The 17,965-nt window shown below is 35.4% G+C and overlaps 7 protein-coding genes across 7 annotated transcripts; 3 read left to right on the top strand and 4 right to left on the bottom strand.

The window, feature by feature from the left end:
- Positions 1-167: 167 nt before the first annotated feature.
- RO3G_15937 (uncharacterized protein) lies at positions 168-1,232 on the top strand (the record flags this gene model as incomplete). Its single annotated transcript, XM_067670521.1, has 4 exons — positions 168-170; positions 224-333; positions 380-759; positions 811-1,232. The coding sequence occupies 4 exons, from the start codon at positions 168-170 to the stop codon at positions 1,230-1,232; spliced, it is 915 nt and encodes a 304-aa protein (XP_067526622.1).
- A 1,486-nt stretch (positions 1,233-2,718) lies between these two features.
- On the top strand, positions 2,719-3,499 carry RO3G_15936 (uncharacterized protein; the record flags this gene model as incomplete). Its single annotated transcript, XM_067670520.1, has 3 exons — positions 2,719-2,909; positions 2,958-3,259; positions 3,309-3,499. The coding sequence occupies 3 exons, from the start codon at positions 2,719-2,721 to the stop codon at positions 3,497-3,499; spliced, it is 684 nt and encodes a 227-aa protein (XP_067526621.1).
- A 189-nt stretch (positions 3,500-3,688) lies between these two features.
- Positions 3,689-4,166, bottom strand: RO3G_15935 (uncharacterized protein; the record flags this gene model as incomplete). The annotated part of the gene is made up of 2 exons (XM_067670519.1): positions 3,689-3,748; positions 3,801-4,166. The coding sequence occupies 2 exons, from the start codon at positions 4,164-4,166 to the stop codon at positions 3,689-3,691; spliced, it is 426 nt and encodes a 141-aa protein (XP_067526620.1).
- Positions 4,167-6,041: 1,875 nt separating this feature from the next.
- On the top strand, positions 6,042-7,925 carry RO3G_15934 (asparagine synthase (glutamine-hydrolyzing); the record flags this gene model as incomplete). Its single annotated transcript, XM_067670518.1, has 5 exons — positions 6,042-6,121; positions 6,164-6,252; positions 6,303-6,451; positions 6,501-6,999; positions 7,048-7,925. 5 exons carry the CDS (start codon positions 6,042-6,044, stop codon positions 7,923-7,925), a joined length of 1,695 nt encoding a protein of 564 aa, XP_067526619.1.
- A 74-nt stretch (positions 7,926-7,999) lies between these two features.
- Positions 8,000-8,782, bottom strand: RO3G_15933 (uncharacterized protein; the record flags this gene model as incomplete). The annotated part of the gene is made up of 1 exon (XM_067670517.1): positions 8,000-8,782. One exon carries the CDS (start codon positions 8,780-8,782, stop codon positions 8,000-8,002), a length of 783 nt encoding a protein of 260 aa, XP_067526618.1.
- Positions 8,783-9,294: 512 nt separating this feature from the next.
- Positions 9,295-11,797, bottom strand: RO3G_15932 (uncharacterized protein; the record flags this gene model as incomplete). Its single annotated transcript, XM_067670516.1, has 8 exons — positions 9,295-9,543; positions 9,592-9,695; positions 9,741-9,843; positions 9,901-10,154; positions 10,311-10,346; positions 10,534-10,921; positions 10,963-11,340; positions 11,384-11,797. The coding sequence occupies 8 exons, from the start codon at positions 11,795-11,797 to the stop codon at positions 9,295-9,297; spliced, it is 1,926 nt and encodes a 641-aa protein (XP_067526617.1).
- A 3,842-nt stretch (positions 11,798-15,639) lies between these two features.
- On the bottom strand, positions 15,640-17,641 carry RO3G_15931 (uncharacterized protein; the record flags this gene model as incomplete). Its single annotated transcript, XM_067670515.1, has 2 exons — positions 15,640-15,785; positions 15,928-17,641. 2 exons carry the CDS (start codon positions 17,639-17,641, stop codon positions 15,640-15,642), a joined length of 1,860 nt encoding a protein of 619 aa, XP_067526616.1.
- Positions 17,642-17,965: the final 324 nt, after the last annotated feature.

Here is a 17,965-nt window from a genome sequence, read left to right as displayed (position 1 = left end):
GAATATAGAGTAAAACCAGCGTCCATTGCCCTAAGTCGACTGACAATTTGCATCGGATCGATATAGACAGTGCAATTATTCAACGGTAGGTCTCGCTGAGCGGTAGTATATCTTCCTGCAAACCCGCTCTATGGGAATTTGCTGTCATAATATCTACCTAATACTCGATGGTGACATCCACGAACTCCCCCCACTAAAATGACATAGGACAAAAGACCAACAGGCTCATTCCAATCGACTCGAATCAAAATTGAGAAAGCTGTTACCAAAGATTCCTGTTTCTACATCGGATCCACTCACTCGTTATACTCACTTTAAAGAAATTGGCACTGGGTAAGGATCAAGATCGACCTATTCTCTCTTGACTGACTCTTTTTAGTGTCAATGGTGCTGTCGTAAGAGCCGTATGTCGAAAGAGGGCCAATACAAAGGTGGCCATCAAGCGTTGCAAATTGGATCCTGATCGTGAATATCGTGCAGCGATCTTGCGTGAATTACGTATCATGGCTTCTGGTCACAGTAACTTGATTCGATTAAGAGAAGTCTCGTTGTGGAAGGAAGATATCTTGATGACCATGGATCTCATGCGTTGCTCTGTCTTTGCTGTCCTCTGTCAACGTGGTATTCCAGAAGAATACACGGTTTACATGATTTGTGAAACATTGAAAGGTTTAGCTCACTTGCACAGTCAAGGCATTTTACATCGTGATGTAAAGTGTGAAAACCTTTTGCTTGGATGGAATGGTGAAGTGAAACTAGGTAAGTGACAATGGAAATCATCAATCACTACTCACACCCCTGTTCACACAGCTGACTTTGGTCTATCGGCTCGTATCAACCGTCCAAACCATGAGAGATTGGGTACAACAAAATGGATGGCACCTGAAGTGATAAGAGAAGAATATTACAATGAAAAGATCGATATGTGGTCTTTGGGTATTACGATCATTGAAATGATGGATCGTGTACCTCCTCATTATGGAATTAAAGATGAAGAAGAATTGTTTGACATCATTGCTACTGAACCCAGTCCGACATTTACCTACAGTTATCCTACGATGTACATGCGTGGTTTAGTCGCTTGGTTATTAGATGAAGAACCAGAGACAAGACCAACAGCAGCTGATGCACTTTTGGAAATTGAAGCACATGTGGATTCAAACCTCTTGCCTTGTTCAACCTCTCAGGATTTGGTTCGATTCTTGAATCATGTCTTACCTTCTGATATTTAAGTTCCCCTATGTTATGTTTAAACTGTAATTTCTTTTCTTCTATGCATTTCAATCCATTTTAAAAAATCATCTTGTCATTTAATTTATATATTATGTTAATTGTATGTCTCTCTCACCACCTCTTTTTCAATAAAAATAAATAAATTTATACTATTTTTATTTCCCCTTACTCTGTTTCACAGTTCAACTGAGCACAGAAAAAAAGATTCATTTATGGTCATGAACCCTTTTTATAAAATTCTAAAGAACACACAAGTTGCTTTCTGTTCTGTATTCAAATTGATGTCACCTACTACTCTGTGATACAAGTAGTACGAAGCGAGGTCAGATCAACGTGCACATGCCTTTGTAATCGAGAACTGGATGACTAAAGAAAGACATATTCGATCAGGCATGTCCATGAGGTGAGGATATAACCTAATACATCATACTCTTCTATTAATAAACGATAACTTGATCCAACATGTGAAAATAAATCTATACACAATCTCTGTGTATTGTAAGTATGGATGTGTAGTGCAGATCTAATGAAGTCATACGTGTGTATCTGTTGGTTACCAATCATGAAATGTTTAGGTTGAATTCAGCAAAAAAAAAAAAAAAAAAAAAAAAAAAAAGGGGGGAGTATAAATCAAAGGGTCAACTGTATCCTATTCATCTTTCTTGTCTTGTTCATCCCATCCAATCCTGTTTCTGTCCACTCGCCTATTATCATCACACAAAACCTGGCTTGCATACCATTCGTTCTAAAATCGGTCATTGAAAACAACGTGGCAAAATTTAAGTATTTCCAAACCTGGAAAATAATGGAGTTTTATACGTTTTATAATAGAAACGAATGCCTGGTGATTGATGAACAAAAGAACGTGGTTTAGAAGAAAATAGTTTTTAATCAAGTTTTTTTAAATAGTCTAGGCTTCGTTCATCCTTTACTTTCAATTTATACTACAAAAAAAAATTTTTTTTTTTCACTTGTTCTCTCCGTCATTGTAGGACACATGCAATTTCACCTTCTATAGTTTCCACTTTGTACTACATTTAGGCTTCTATTGTCCGGATTCCGATAAAAAAAAACAAAACTTTTTTTTGGTTCTCTTTCTTCTTCTTTCTTACTTGTCTTCATATGGGAAATCAAGCGAGTAAAGTGATTGAGAAATCAAGAGAAAAGAAGGAAAAGAGAAGGGCCAATAGAAGAAGAAGCACGATCACATTAGGAGGTCGATCTTCTCATCACAGGGCTGTGGTCTCTGGTAATTATGATTGGATTGAGCAAGAACAGCAGCCTAAATCGAGGCGTCAATCAATCACTGAATTCTTTGTGGGACGTAAAAAGAGTCTTGCGCAAGAAGATCTTAGAGAATATGATAGACTTCAAAGACAGGTACAGATTACGATTGATTGTTACAAAAAGACTAAAAGAGGATGAAAGCATTATTTATTAAAAAGTGCGAGAAAAGCAAATACGTTGGTGAAGCTAGATGAATCGATGACGATACTTGACATTGGTACAGGGAATGGTATTTGGGCACTGGAAATAGCAGCAGAACAAAGTAAAGCAAATATCATTGGTCTAGACATCAGACCACCTGCAGAGTTACAAGGCAAACCTAAAAATTTAACTTATATGGAAGCAGATATCACACAACCTTGGCCAATTGAATCCAACTCGATAGACTTGTAAGTGATGGCCAGATGGGAAAGGTGTTGTATTCATGTTTTCTATAGTATCTTTCAACGTCATATGGGAAATATCATTTTAAAAAATCAGTGGCAGCATGTTTTGAGTGAGATGTATAGAGTGTTGAAACCAGAAGGTACTATTGAATTAGTAGAAGCCGATTTGTGGCATCATAACCCTGGACCTGTACAAACTGCATTTGACGAATTTCACCAAACACAATATGATGAGTTGGGTTTAGACTTCAAGTTCACAACCACTTTAGAAGAAGAGTTGAGATCCACTGGTTTTCAACAAATCGAATCACGTACACTTGATATTCCTATTGGGGAATGGCCACAAGAAGCAGGTATGTTGACCAAAAATAATTCATTCTCTAGAGCTAATGATAAATATAGACTTGAAACAGTTTGGTTTTATAAACAAGGAAATCCAAAAAGCCTATTTAAAAAATAGAAAAAGTGTTTACATGTCGAAATGGGGAGTGGCATCTGAAGATTTTGATTTGGCTGTGCAAGAAATATTAACTGAATTTGAAGAATATCGTGGATTTACCAGATATAATAGTTGGATAGCAAAAAAGATTTAAAATGTGTAATTTTTATATGCGTATTTATGTTTTATGGAAAAAAAAAAAAAAAAAAAAACCAAAAAAAAAGGAAAAAAACCAAATTTTTTTTATGTAAAAAAGAGAGAGAGAATTAGACATTATGCATAAAGAAAAAAAAAAGAGAGAGAGAGAGAGAAAATATAATACAAATTCTTTTAGAGTGAATTTTTATCTTGAATAAGGAGACCTTGAATTATTATTGAAAGGACGTGGTGGTCGATGATGTTGCTAATAAGAAGAGTTAATGATGATGTGAGAGTGTATATAAAAATCAATTTACTATTGGTGTATATGAATTGTTATATCGTTGACGTGAATAAAAATAATTTTGCTTTTCTGACAGAGATGGCTCCCATCGTTTCTTTTCTTCTTGTTCTTCTTGCTCTTGAATGAGTAATTGTTGTTCTTGTTTTTTTTTCAATTGTTCTTCCAACATCATTTGTTTGATTAATTGAAATAACCTGTGTTTTTCTTCTTTTAATAATTCAATCTTGGCTTGAATGTCACAGCAACTCATCCTATTCACTTCTTCTTCTTCCAACACAGGTTTCTTTTCTTCAACAGGTGGAGAAGGTAAACCACCAATGTGTTCTACAGGTGGTGGAGAAGGAAGTTTAAGTGATTGCCTTTGTTTGCATCGATCCATTATAACAGATTTAATGGCGTCTAACCGTTGAGTTGGTTGAAAATGATAAACAACATTTTCTCTTTTTATCTCTTCTTTATAGTCAAATATCGTGTCTTTCATAACTAGGAAAATAAAATGTAGAATTAAAAAAAAAAAAAAAAAAAAAAAAAAGAAAAAAAAAAAAAAAAAAAAAATGAAAATTTTATATAAAAAACTTTTATTCGTTGAGTTTTATACACTATCTTGCCGTATTTTTCCACTAAAAAAAAAAAGAAGGGTTTTTAATCTAAAATAAAGTTAAGCATTTTTTTTTTTTTTCATTTTTTTTTTTTATATAAAATGTATTATCACCTATTGAATACAAGTGGAGGATATCGATTGAAGACGATATCTTTTAGTCCATTGATTTCATAAAGACAAAAAAGATGACCCTCTTTGGGGTTGAATATCACACGAAACAGTGAGTAGACAAGAATTCATGATTGTATTCAATCTCTCTCTCGCCTTTGTTATCCTTTATTTTAGTCTGAGAAAAGAAAGATAGAAATGATGAGCCAATCTGTCTTGGCACAAAAAAAAAAAAAAAGCAAGAATGAGGTATTGACCATGGAGACTCTTAAAAGGTTATTTGCATATCATGTGGCACAAGTATGCAGATGCGCCCACCTTTCTTTTTTTTTCTTGAAAGTGTCGATTGACTTTTTAAAAAGTAAAAAGTCAAGTAGGGATGTTCAGGGTTCTTTTATAAATGACAAAAATGAAGAATTTGATTGAATCATCGTATGACTTGTTCATATTTTAGAATATTATCCGTTGCAGTCATTTTCTTAATTCATTATGAAATGATCTCGCTACTTTTTAATTTCTTGTGAATGACAGTAAGATTGAGTTATAAAAAGAACTATTTTTGTTAAATGTTGTCATTTAAATTGTACGCAATTCATCATGCACAGTCTAGTTTATAAACCACAATCCACCCTTCTTCCTATTTCTCACGATCTCCTTTCAATTCATTCTCCATTGACTTTACATAAACCAATCGAATGCTTTCAAAAGTCGATAGAACAAAGAACAAGTAAAATATAGATTTGATTGGTTTCTGACATTGAAATCAATTGGATTTGATCTAAAGCAAACTCTAATCAACTCGTATTGGATCTTGTATTCAAAGCTTTATAGGTTGAATGATAGAACAAAGCCTAGGTGGTATCCATCAGTGAAAACAAGTTCATTGGATGTAAATATCTGTTTATTTTCCCATTTGATATACACCCCATTCATACTTGTTTCTCATTCATCATAAAAACTTTAAAGGACCCTTTTTTTTTTTTTTTTTTTTTCATTATCAAAGCCGATAAGTTCCGTATTTTTATTTTTTTTATATATTTTTTTATTTTCTTTTTTATTATTATTATTATTAGTTTTTTAAAAGATGAAAAAAAGAAGAAAAAAAAAAGATATAAAAGAAAGAGAGAGAGAGAGAGAGAAAGACTTGAGGTTTTTTTTACTGCTTTTACGATAAGATAACAGAAAGATGTGTTTGACATGATGGATTCAAGAGGAGTCACTTCTATAAAAGGAAAATGTTCAGTGACTCATGATGGGCAAGTTTCATACCAAAAAAAAAAAAAAAACTTGTATTTTTCAGTTACCCTTTCATGCTTGTTACTCTTTCAAACAGAATGAATCCATTCTCTCTCTCTCTCTTTCTCTTTCTCTCTCTTTTCTTGTCTCTTTTTATATATTTCCACTCTTTTAAATAAAATGAACGATGGAAAAAGAAAAGGACTACGACACATTTCAAACGGAGATAATAAAAAAGAAAGAGAGGCACCATAAAAGCCAATGCTGAATCACATCTTTTTTTTTTTCTTTTCTTCTCTTTCAATCAAAATGTGTGGTATCTTTGCTGTATACAACTATCAAGGTGACGTAGAAGCTTATCGTCAACGTGCTTTATATCTTTCAAAAAAGTAAGCTTATCATCTTGTAAACATCCTCTCATATTCTCTTAGAATCAGACACCGTGGTCCAGATTGGTCAGGCTGTGTGATCGCAAAGAACCACATCTTTTGTCATGAACGTTTGGCTATTGTGGGTGTTAGTAAGTGGGAGATAGTTGAATAAGAAAGGATGATGACTTATTTCAATCAGGTTCTGGTGCTCAACCTATCGTGAGTGAAGATGAAAAGCTCATTCTTTGTGTGAACGGTGAAATCTACAACCACAAACAATTAAGAAATGAATTAAAGGAAGACTATGATTTCAAGACTGAATCTGATTGTGAAGTCATCTTGCACGCTGTAAGTGTCGATTGTCTGTTGTTGATGAATTTACTGATGATGGGTTTAGTACAAAGAATTAGATAAAGATCTCGTCCCACGTTTAGATGGCATGTTCTCCTTTGTTCTCTTGGACAAGGAACGTAATCGGGTGATTGCTGCTCGCGATCCTATTGGTATCACCACTCTTTACTATGGTTGGAACTCCAAGATGCCTGGTACCGTTTACTTTGCTTCTGAATTGAAATCATTAAACGAAGACTGTGACAAGATCTTGGCTTTCCCTCCTGGTCATGTCTATGACTCTGACACTCAACAGACCACTCGTTACTTTGATCCTACCTGGTGGGATGGTAGCCGGGTGCCCTCAAAGGCTCTTGATTACAAGGTTTTGCGTGAATCTCTTGAAAGAGCGGTTCGTAAGAGATTGATGGCTGAAGTACCTTATGGTGTTCTCTTGTCGGGTGGTCTTGATTCCAGTCTGATTGCTTCTATTGCTGCTCGTGAAACTGAAAAGATTGCTGCTGGTTACAGAGGATCTGAAAGTGACATTGAAAACTTTGATGAAAGTAAGTAAGACGGATGACGTCGAACGAATCTAACCTCCTTTTCCACAGGCGGTCCCTCTCTCTGGCCTCGTCTTCACTCTTTCTCGATCGGTCTTCCTGGATCACCCGATTTAGTAGCCGCTCGTGAAGTCGCCAAGTTTTTAAAGACGGTTCATCACGAATACACATTCACGATTCAAGAAGCATTGGATGCCGTCAGTGACGTGATTTACCATTTGGAAACTTACGATGTCACCACCATCCGTGCCTCGACTCCCATGTATCTCCTATCACGTAAGATCAAGGCCTTGGGTGTCAAGATGGTCTTGTCTGGTGAAGGTGCAGATGAAGTCTTTGGTGGTTATCTGTACTTTAACAACGCTCCCGATAAGGATGCGTTCCACACAGAAACAGTCGGTCGTGTAAAGAACTTGCATACCTCTGATTGTCTTCGTGCCAACAAGTCTACCATGGCCTGGGGTGTCGAAGCCCGTGTACCCTTTTTGGATAAGCAATTTTTAGAAGTGGCCATGAACATTGATCCTGCTGAAAAGTTACATGATCGTAGTCAGGGACGTATGGAAAAGTACATTTTGCGCAAGGCCTTTGATGATGAATCAAGACCTTATTTACCCAAGGAAATCCTCTGGCGTCAAAAGGAACAATTCTCGGATGGTGTGGGTTACAGCTGGATTGATACCTTGAAACAAGTGAGTGAGAACAAGATCTCGGACGATCAATTTGCTCAAGCAGCCAGTCGATGGACTAAAGATGTGCCTACAACCAAGGAAGCTTACATGTACCGTGTCATGTTTGAACAGTGGTATCCTCAAGAGGCCTGTACTGCTTCCGTCGTCAGATGGATCCCTAGAGCCGATTGGGGTTGTCCTGAAGATCCCTCAGGTCGTGCTCAAAAAGTACACGATGCTGCTTATCAAAAGAAATAAAAAGTGTGTATATTTTATAGAATAAAATGATTTTTATATAAAATTATCGTACAATTTTATTTTTAATTTTTTGTTTAGGGTAAAAATGAAGGTAATGCAATTGGAGGTAAACGATTCATGAATGGATGATGATTGTCTTCTTTGGGTGGAGGAGAACGAGCGAGGGATAAGAGGGATCGTGCGACTTGATGTTCTTCTTTGGTATCTTGAGCACAATAACAGTGACGACATGAATCACCTTCCAATATTGGATTGGATAAAGCATGATCCATTTGCTGTAACATGGAAACTGTTTCGGATAACAAGTTATTCAGACGATGAACTTCTCTTTGTAAATGATTTCTGTATTCTTTTTGTGATTCGATCGTATTTGAACAGACATGAAGATCGCGTCTGTGATGATAAAGTGGTGGTAAAACGATGGGTTGAATAGAAGGAGATGGACTATTTGAAGTCACAGAGGATGAAGAAGACAGTGTACTTGATTTAGTGACCATCGGCATCTCTTCTTCTTTTTCTACTACTTCTTCTTCTTCTTCACTTTCTTCTTCACTTTGTTCATGACGTCTTCTCTTTGTACGTTGTGTCTTTTCTTCCGTATGACAGCGTTTTCTTCTCTTGATTACCGTCTTCATCATCGTTGCTGGTCTGTGAACCAAATGTAGTTTATAATAAAGTCCACATGCATTACAAATCGTCCTTCCATTCGTATCTCTTCTCCATAAAGGTGTTGTAGTCGTTTCACAATTAGCACATACTGTTACACCCTGTGGATGATGGTCCTCTTGTTTTTTATTATCATTTTCTGTCCAAGTTGGAATATTTAATTCTTGATCCTTTCTTTCAAATAAAGTCATTGATTCTTTAATAAAAAAAAAATGTAAAGAGAAAAGAAGAAGAAAAGAAACAAAAAAAAAAGAAAGAAAAAAGAAAGAAAAAAAAGTAATAAAAAAATAATCGCGCCATTTTAATTCATGATAAAACTGATAAACGTTAAATGAGTAAAGAAAAAAAAGTAAAGTAATCACATCGCCCAATGAAATCTTTCAATTCATTGTACTTTCTCACGTTTCTTAACATGTGCTTCTATTAAAAAGGAGAGAGAAAAAGGAGTTTTTTTTTTATAGTTTTTTTTTATCAGCATTGATAACAAAAAAGATATTTTCATCTTTTTACTCCCTCAATCAGATATTAAAAAAGTGGCGTATTTTTTTTTTTTTTTCTTGTATTAATTCCAGAAATAGAAACCAATCCATCTTTTTTACAATGAAATGGATGAATGAAAATGATAAAAAAACTCCGTTAAAAAGGTTTTTTTTTTTTCTCGTGTTTTTAAGAATCAGGATTAATACATTTTATATCTTTTTTTTTACATGAAATCATCAAAATCGTCATAAGTAGTTGAATATTCTCTTGATGATTGAACGGGTGCTGCTTTTGCAGGTTGAACTTTACCCTTTGTCTTCTTACTGTTCTTCAATGCTTCTCTTTGTTGACGTTGTTTATCATTCGCAAGTGCTGTTAAACTAGAAGCTGCTTTACGTACATCCATGTCTTTCATGGGTTGAGCTAAATCACGGGCCAATTGATCAAGAAAAGTAGGATAACCAGAGACATGCTGTGGAATATAATTAAAAAAAAATTTGAAAGCATTCAATAAACTTACGGATTGTTGAAGGATTAAATCAGTGAGTAATTGTCTGAATTCTTCAAAATCAGCACGCGTACGAGGCTTTAAGGATTCAACAGGTTTTGAAGGTGCTTTCTTGGCTATGAATGAATAAGCATCGGTTGGATGACTACAAGATAACTTACCAACACCTTCTGATCCTTCCATCTCTTCCTTTTTAATTCCTGCTTCTTTTTGAACACGTTCAAACTTTTCTTCTTCAGTTTCGCCATCCAAGAAACGATTGGCCTAGTGGATCATTAGCATCTTTTCAACACACACACACACACACACGTCAACACATACCAATGCAGCCTTCTTCTTTTTCTGTTCCTTTAATAATGCTTCCTTTTCAGCAATCTTTTGTTTCAAGGTCAAGTTCTTCTTGACAGGTGGTGTCACTGTCTTTTGCTCGGTTTTCTTGGGGACTTGTTCTTCTTCTTCAGAATCATCCCAAGATTCCTTGACACTGTTGTCGTCCTCAGCATCTTCTTCGTCCCAAGCCATCTTGGGCTTATTGTTGCTTTTGTTATTGTTGACTTGAACTTCGAATTCTTCTTCTAAATAAAAGGAAAATGCTCAGTTTATCCCTTTTTTCCCCCTGTTTCTTTTCTTTACCCCAATCACTCATTGCCTATTTATTAATCACTTGAAAAAACTTTTTTTTTTTCCGTCCAAAAAAAAAAAAAATATATATTTTTTTACGTCACTTCTACTTGTGGCTGTGTTTAAAAATGAAGGAAAGTGGACTCCTAAAAAAGATTAAATAGAAGAGATGAGAATAGGGAGTCTATGCATCTATTTTTCAAGTAAAGGATAAATATGAACAGAGGATTTATTATGTGAATTAAATTGATTTTTTCTTGTTATTTTCTGACCACAGGAATCCAGAAACTAAAGTAGCCAAGGTGATGGGCACTGTCCAGTCATCTGTTAAACCTAGTTGAGAAGCAATGGCTAGTGTAACTGTGATGCATGTAAATAAAATGTAAGGTTCTTTTGTGTGATGTTGTTCACTGGTATAACAAGGATGAGGATTAAAAGTACAGGGGAATAATGAGATTGAATCACATTTATCATTTTCTACTATGAATTCATCCAAACTACTATTACTACTACTACTGCTACTACTACTGCTACTACTGCTGCTGCTGCTGGTATATGGTTGTTCTCCAACTGATAAATCACTCTTTAATATCTGTTCCAATAAATCAGTATCTTTTATGGCTAATGATCTTCTTTTTGATTCCATCAAGAGTTGTGATTGTTTTTTTGGATCTTGAATAGTATTATTGATTTGTTTATTTACATTTTTACTTTCTAATTCCTAAAAAGAGTGAGTATCGAAACTGTTTAGATTCATTATACCTTTTGCAAATGTTCCAATTGATCTTCTAAACACATAAAATCTTGTTCTAATTGAGACACAATCTCATCCTTCACTTTTAATTCCTTCTTTAGTGTCTCAAAGTCATTATCTTTATCACTCTGTTGACGTAATATTTCTTCTTTCTCTTCATCTTGTTCTTCGATAATCTTTTCTAATCTCATTATTCTCTTTTCAAGGTCCATCGCATAAGATCCTTGCGATATATCCGAATGAATCACTGGTCGACAAATATGCTGTGCTTCTAATCCTTCATCTTCTTCATTTTCAGTAGATGGTAGTGTCATGATCATCGTAGATTGATCGATAGGCTTCATCGTAAAACAGCAAGTACCTTCACAAATAGGATGACCAGCAATCTATTCTATCATCAGTCTTTATCCCTCTCAACAACACATTTACCTGTCTTTGTAATAAATTTATATTTTGCACTAAAAATTCATACTCGGGTCCCACTGATTTCATTTGAATGATTTGCTTTTCTTTCAATCCATTCAGTTCCTCTAATCGCTCATTTAAATCTTGTTGTAATAAACGAGTAGTTCTCTGTAATTTGACATTGGCTACTGTTAATTCCTCAATCGTCTTCTCTAGTGGACTTGTACGTTGTTCGATTAAATTATCTGTGTCTACTTTTAACAGCCGATTGGTTCTCTGTAGTTTCACATTTTGTAGTGTCAATTGTTCAATTTGTGCTTCCAACTGTCGTGTGCGTGTATCAGAATCACCTTGCTTTATCTCTCGTCTTTTATCTGTTCCAGTCGGAATAGAATAATTCATTAAATTTGAATTGACACTAAACCTTGATTCTGTCATATTTTGTTGTTTAGAATACATGATTATTAAAGGAAAGGAGGAACAAATGTGTGTGTGTGAGAGTGAGAGTGAGAAAGAGAAAGAGGGAAAAAAAAAAGTCTCAGCCTTGGTAAAGATGCACGAGTTCTAACGTCACACACTCACTCACAGACTTTTTTTTTTTCTTTGATAATCAAACAAGATTTACTTCAAATACAATAATTTTATAGAAAAAGATTCAACTTTTACCGTTCATCTTTCTTTTCACTCCTTTTTTTTTTCTCCCCCATCTCCTATCGTTTTTAGTTTCTTGAATCAATTTCCTTTCTTTTTTGCACTGTTTCATAAATTGAAGTTAAAAAAGTAAACAAGGCACACTGTTACACAAACTATATTCTCTCATTCGCGTGGCTATATTTATCTGGTGTAAACTAATCTTTGGAATTCAAGCTAAAAGTTGCATTGTCAAGCCTGGACTCTATTCTAGAGAAAGGGTAGAATTCAAGGTTCGTTATTAAAGGAGTACAAATCAAAACTGAACGCCTCATGTTCCTGATTATGCTTTTTATGTTTCAAAATTATAATTTTTTTGGATTTTTAAAAACAATGTAGGCGATCACTTTTTGATCATTTTAAAATCAGTCTATTGATTATGGTTTGGGTGCAGATAAAATATTTGACGTATTCAAAAGAAACTGCAAAACTTTTTCTTGTGAAATGCAGGACCAAACAATTAGAGCATATTTGCCGAATGGGGCAAATAAATCAAAGATGAACAAATCTCTTGTCTGTTTGATCATCTTTGACCGATTCTTCTCCTTCCATACTCTCATGTCAGTTAAAAATACCTAGGAACATCCCATAAGCTCTTTGTTCAGCTAGAAATCACTCAATGATAGTCCTAGTGGGTGATCAGAACAATGTATGATAGACGAAAAATATAAAAATATGTTCCATACGGGAGAAGGTTCCAGTTTTATAAATAAAATGAGTCAATCAACAAGAGATGAAACTATCAAATAGGGAGAATAGTTTCAAAGAAGCCTTTAAGGATAGCCATTAGAACCATTTGATGTCTTTTATTGATATTCCTTAAAATCAGCAGCTTATAGAAAACACATTTCAATTCATTAAAATTGTTTAAACATTCTAAACATTGATAACATCCTAAAGACACCTTCATCCTCAGTCAAACATTCTTCAATCTAAATTGTTCATTGTGAACATATATAAGATTAAAGTATAAAAGTAAACTTGATTTATTACCACAAGGCACTATACAGAAAACAAGTCGAACCCAAGATTCTTCAAACAAAGGATAAGCGTCGATCTAGAGACGGTTATCTCCATTCTACTAAATTGCAACTTTGGCTGATCACAAGTGGCAAATAGATCCATCCCTTCAGGTATTTTCGGTTCTTTCTATTATCTCCCTTTGGCCGCTCTGAATTCTTTCTTGGCAGTATAAAGCCGGTTATTTTGCATTGACTTATTGACCTGACAGTTTTCGGCGGTATCTGAACAGTATCTGAAATGGCGACCGCACGAATTTTAGCTTTGTGAAAGTAAAACAGCCTATTTGAACCCACATGTCAGTAATAACATGACGCTTACAGTTATTTGTTGATGAACACTTGATTAACATGTTTATATTCCTTGACTAATCGTTGAAAGATAAGAGGCATATTGTCAAAAGAAATACTTCAAGTTTTCCACTGAATTGCAATAGCTTATAGACATCGTGTTCAGTATTCATAAAAACAGTTCGCTTAGGATATTTTGCTGAACATTGAACATACTTTTTAAGTTCCAGTACTACAATCACATCGTTGATCATACAGCTACTAGAGCTTCCAAGTTGTTAATATCAGATTGCTTTTCATCATGTGCGGTATACAAATTTTCTGCATTCAATGAAAAAAAAAAAAAAAAAAAAAAAAAAAAAAAAAAAAAAAAAAAAAAAAAAAAAAAAAAGGTTGCAAAGCAATAGCTTACTTTCAGATTTCGAATATATCCTTTCAAATCGTGAGACAAGATTATTTTGGATGATAGCCATTCCAAGTTATTGATGTACTGTTTGGAAAAGATTTAAAAGAAACAACAAAGGGGTCTTAGCGGCGCTAGATGTTTATGATCGATTGTACATGTCGAAGAAGTAGATTGTGTTCTTTTTTGTGAGAAAATGGATCAGATAGACGACAAGACTTCATCTTGTGCAACTTCTACCTTCTGCTCTTGTCCTTGACAGCCAAAGGATTGGGTCAAGTGAAAAAAATTTTCACTTGCACAAATTCAAACAGACGATTCAATGCAGTGATGAAATGTTCACTTTAGATAAAATCAACAGTTTCGTAACTTGTCTTTGAAAATGTTTCACACATTGAGATGAAAATACCTTTCTTCATGGCATTTAAAATGATGCTTATTAACCAAAGCTTTCTTTTTCATCAATTGTCTTTTCATTCCCTCTCATGTTCCTCTAGATGTTTCTTTTTTCCTTGTCGAATACAAGAAGCTCGAATGGTGAAATCAAGTTAATAATACACGAATGGATCGAAACCAAATGGTTCGGCATGCGCTTTTAATAGACCCTCTCTCTCTCTTTGAAAGGTATAATAAACCGAGAGTTCCTGCTCATGCTTATATCATAACCTTATATTATTGCTTCTTTTGATCATTAAATGATGAAATATCAATTCCCCTTTTGCTTCTTTTTTTGACATGAGATTGTATTGTTGTATTTTGAAATTCATGCACCCTTTTTAATTTGAAAAGCCACAAGATAGAAGTCACAGTCTTCTTTTCTTTTGCTCTGCATGTTTCGTTGATTCTCTTTTTTTTTTCTTTTTTTTTTTATTAATTAACATGAGTGGATTATTTACTACAACTAAAATTGATAGCCATTTAGACGGCTTGTTTAAACAATCAGTAACGTATACATCATTTTAAATATTTTCTTTGTCCTGATTTCCTTTTTAAGGCTGGCAAAAGCGAAATTGCTGTCAAACCTTTATTACCAGAAAAAGTATTTGCTGATATAGAAAAAAAAAAGAAAAAGCAAGAGAAAAAAGAAGGAAATAAAGCTTTCTTGGGATTCAAAAAAGCAAAAGAGTTATTAGCTGCTTCACTAAAGGTTTTTATTATTATTATTTCATCACAAGAGATCTCATATTTTTTAAATTTAGAGAAAAGCAGAAGAATTGGCAGAAAAAGAAGAGCCAGAGAAAAAGAAGATAAAGAAATTAACTGAAGAGGAAAAATTAGAAAAGGAACAAAGAACTGTATTTTTAGGAAATGTACCTGTTGCTTGTATCGAAAAGGTATAAAGTTTATCATTGTTTTTCCTTTGTGCTAAAAGCAATGAATTGTATGTAGGGAGGTTATAAACAATTGAAATCAAAGTTTAAAGAATGCGGTAAAATTGAATCAATTCGTTTCAGATCAGTCGCCTTTTCAGAACCTATGGATCGTAAATCAGCCTTTTTGGCTCGTAAACTTCACTCATCGCGCGATGTTTTGAATGCATATATCGTCTTTGAACAAAAGGAATCAGTTGCCAAAGCTGTCGAATTAAACGGTACGGTCTTTATGGATAAGCATGTACGTGTTGACAGCGCAGTAAACAACAAGGTGCATGACCGTAAGCGATCCGTCTTTTTGGGTGGATTGCCATTCGATGCAGAGGAGGAGGAGCTTTGGGAGCATTTCAAAGAATGTGGACAGATTGAATTTGTGCGTATCATTCGAGATGCAAAGACCAATGTTGGTAAAGGATTTGGATATGTGCAATTTAAGGAACGTGATGATGTGGATGCTGCATTAGCGAATGAAAAGAAGTTTCGCAACAAGACAAAGATTCGTGTTCAACGCTGTAAGATACCCGTGTCCGAGGGAGGTGTCCCTGATAAGAAACCAAAGAAGAAAGGTGGTAAAAAGATGCCTGCAAAGAAACCATCTGGTAAATCTGGCAAACCATTACCTGCTCCAAAGAGATTTGAAGGTACTCGCGCTACAAAAGATGATGGCAGTAAATTTAAATTGGTCAAGACAAGTAAAAAGAAAGTGCTTGCAAAAAAGAAGCAAGGAAAGAAATAGATTAAAGTGTGATAAAACAATAAATTTTTATTTTTCATCTCTTTTTCTTTTTGTACCAACCGTAGCAGGAGTAACCAAGTCTTCTTCTTCTTCTTCCTCTACTAAAAAGTTTTTCAGTCCTGCTAAATAGCTAACCAAACCTTTCTCTTCTTCATCTGTAGCATAAGGACGCATATCGGCGCCTTGAATAGTGCAGGTTAATGGGTCAGACTTGACTTCATCATCATCGGGTGCAGAGTCATCGCGGTGTGTCTCGACTTCCCAACCGCCCTCCTTTTCATTCCCTACTTTCCAGATCTGATAGCCGTAACCGCAGTCCTCTTCCAAGAACTGACGACGCTTTTCAGAGAATTGAACTTCATGTGTATTGTTGGTGACGAGTGTATAGAATCGAGAATAAAAGCCCTTTTCATTTCGCTTCTTTGCACGAAGCACACGGCCCAAACGTTGGGCTTCTTGACGACGAGAGCCAAAATGGGATGAGACCTGGATGAGGACAGTGGCAGCAGGTAAATCAAGAGAGGTATCGCCAATACGGGAAAGGAAAAGAGTATTGATCTGCTTGGCCTTGAGTGAGCGTCGGGTGGCCATCTGGTTCCAGGTGAGCTCTTCATCTGTGTCCTGAACATCAATTTGGAATCGAGCGAGCAGTTGACGTGCTTCTTCGGTTGGAGTACCACCATAGATCAAGGGTCGACCGATATGCTGAGCATATAGTTTAAGGGCATCAATGTGATCACAGTATACGAGCACTTTATCTCCACGAGCCTCATGGTATTGAATCAGACGCTGACAAATTTGTATTTTTTTTGGGTGAAGAATGGCAAGAAGACTCTTTAAATGATGGCCTTGTCCGAGCAAATTACCTGTCTGAACTGAATCGTACGCACCTTGTGTGATAGGATTCATGTCTGACTCTACTTGGGTACAAACCACCTTGGCGATATATCCCTTGTCTGCCAACTCCTTCCACTTGGCATGATATAGCGTAGGTCCTACCAAGGTATCTAAATCGCCAATCTTTTCATCTTCACGTAACATAGTCGCTGTCAAACCCAATCGAACCTTGGTCTTGATTTTTGAAATCGCCTTTGAAAAGTTGTTTGCAGGTACACAGTGAACCTCATCCAGAATAACCAATCCCCACTCGGTCTTGTCGATAAAAGTGCTCATACGCTTCGAATCAGCTGTACGGTTCTTGCTGTCCACAAGCATTGTATAGGTAGTGAACAGCACACCTGAGGGACCGTTGAATGGCCACTTTTTCGCCCCGGCAAACATGCCTGTCTTGGAAGCCATCAAATTGGTGAAGCGTAAGAATTCTTTTGAAAATTGTTCCGCAGCAATGATGGTTGAACAAACGACAAGAATTGGCTTTTTGATGGCTGCAGCAACCAGTATTGAAGTCAATGTTTTACCAGCACCACATGGCAACACAATGATACCAGAGCGAGCGACAGGTGGATCGCACGTCTTGTCCACAATGGCATCAAGTGCTTCTTGTTGATAGGGTCGTACTTCTATTTCAGGTCGAAGATCTATATCGAGTCTGATAGATGAATCAGTTCCTAGTGGATAATCGGGTAAAGCTGCTTTTGGTTTTGTTAATCTTTTTTTAGGAAGTTGATTTTCTAAAGGTTTGATTGATTGTTCTTCATTTTGCGATTTGGCTGCTGCGTCCTCTTCGTTTTGCTTCTTCTTTTCCTGAACAAATGCTAGTAGATCCGATAGCCTCTTTTGTCGATCGTTGTCAATTGCAGATAATACCATGTTTTCGTCTTATGAATATTTTACAAAAAAGTGAATTTGAGAATGGAGGATAAGCTGACAAGCCAGTATAAATATTTTTTTTTTTTTTTTTTTTTTTTTTTTTTATGGATGAAAATTTTAATGTTTATTAAAACTCATCAGAGTATAAGGATTAAGAGCGATATAAGTGTACTAAACAGTGACTTGTCGCAAAAATACAAAGAAATTAGCATAGAGAATTGTAAGCAGATATTTTCAATAGCTCCTTCTGAATTTGATTGAGGACAATTTCATCCACGACAGGAGTCTGTTCAAAGAATTGTTGCCAGTGGGCTTTCCAAATGA

Source organism: Rhizopus delemar, genomic scaffold (assembly GCF_000149305.1).
Source record: "Rhizopus delemar RA 99-880 supercont3.18 genomic scaffold, whole genome shotgun sequence".
Lineage (NCBI taxonomy): Eukaryota > Fungi > Mucoromycota > Mucoromycetes > Mucorales > Rhizopodaceae > Rhizopus > Rhizopus delemar.
This window is presented reverse-complemented; position numbering and strand designations above follow the sequence as displayed.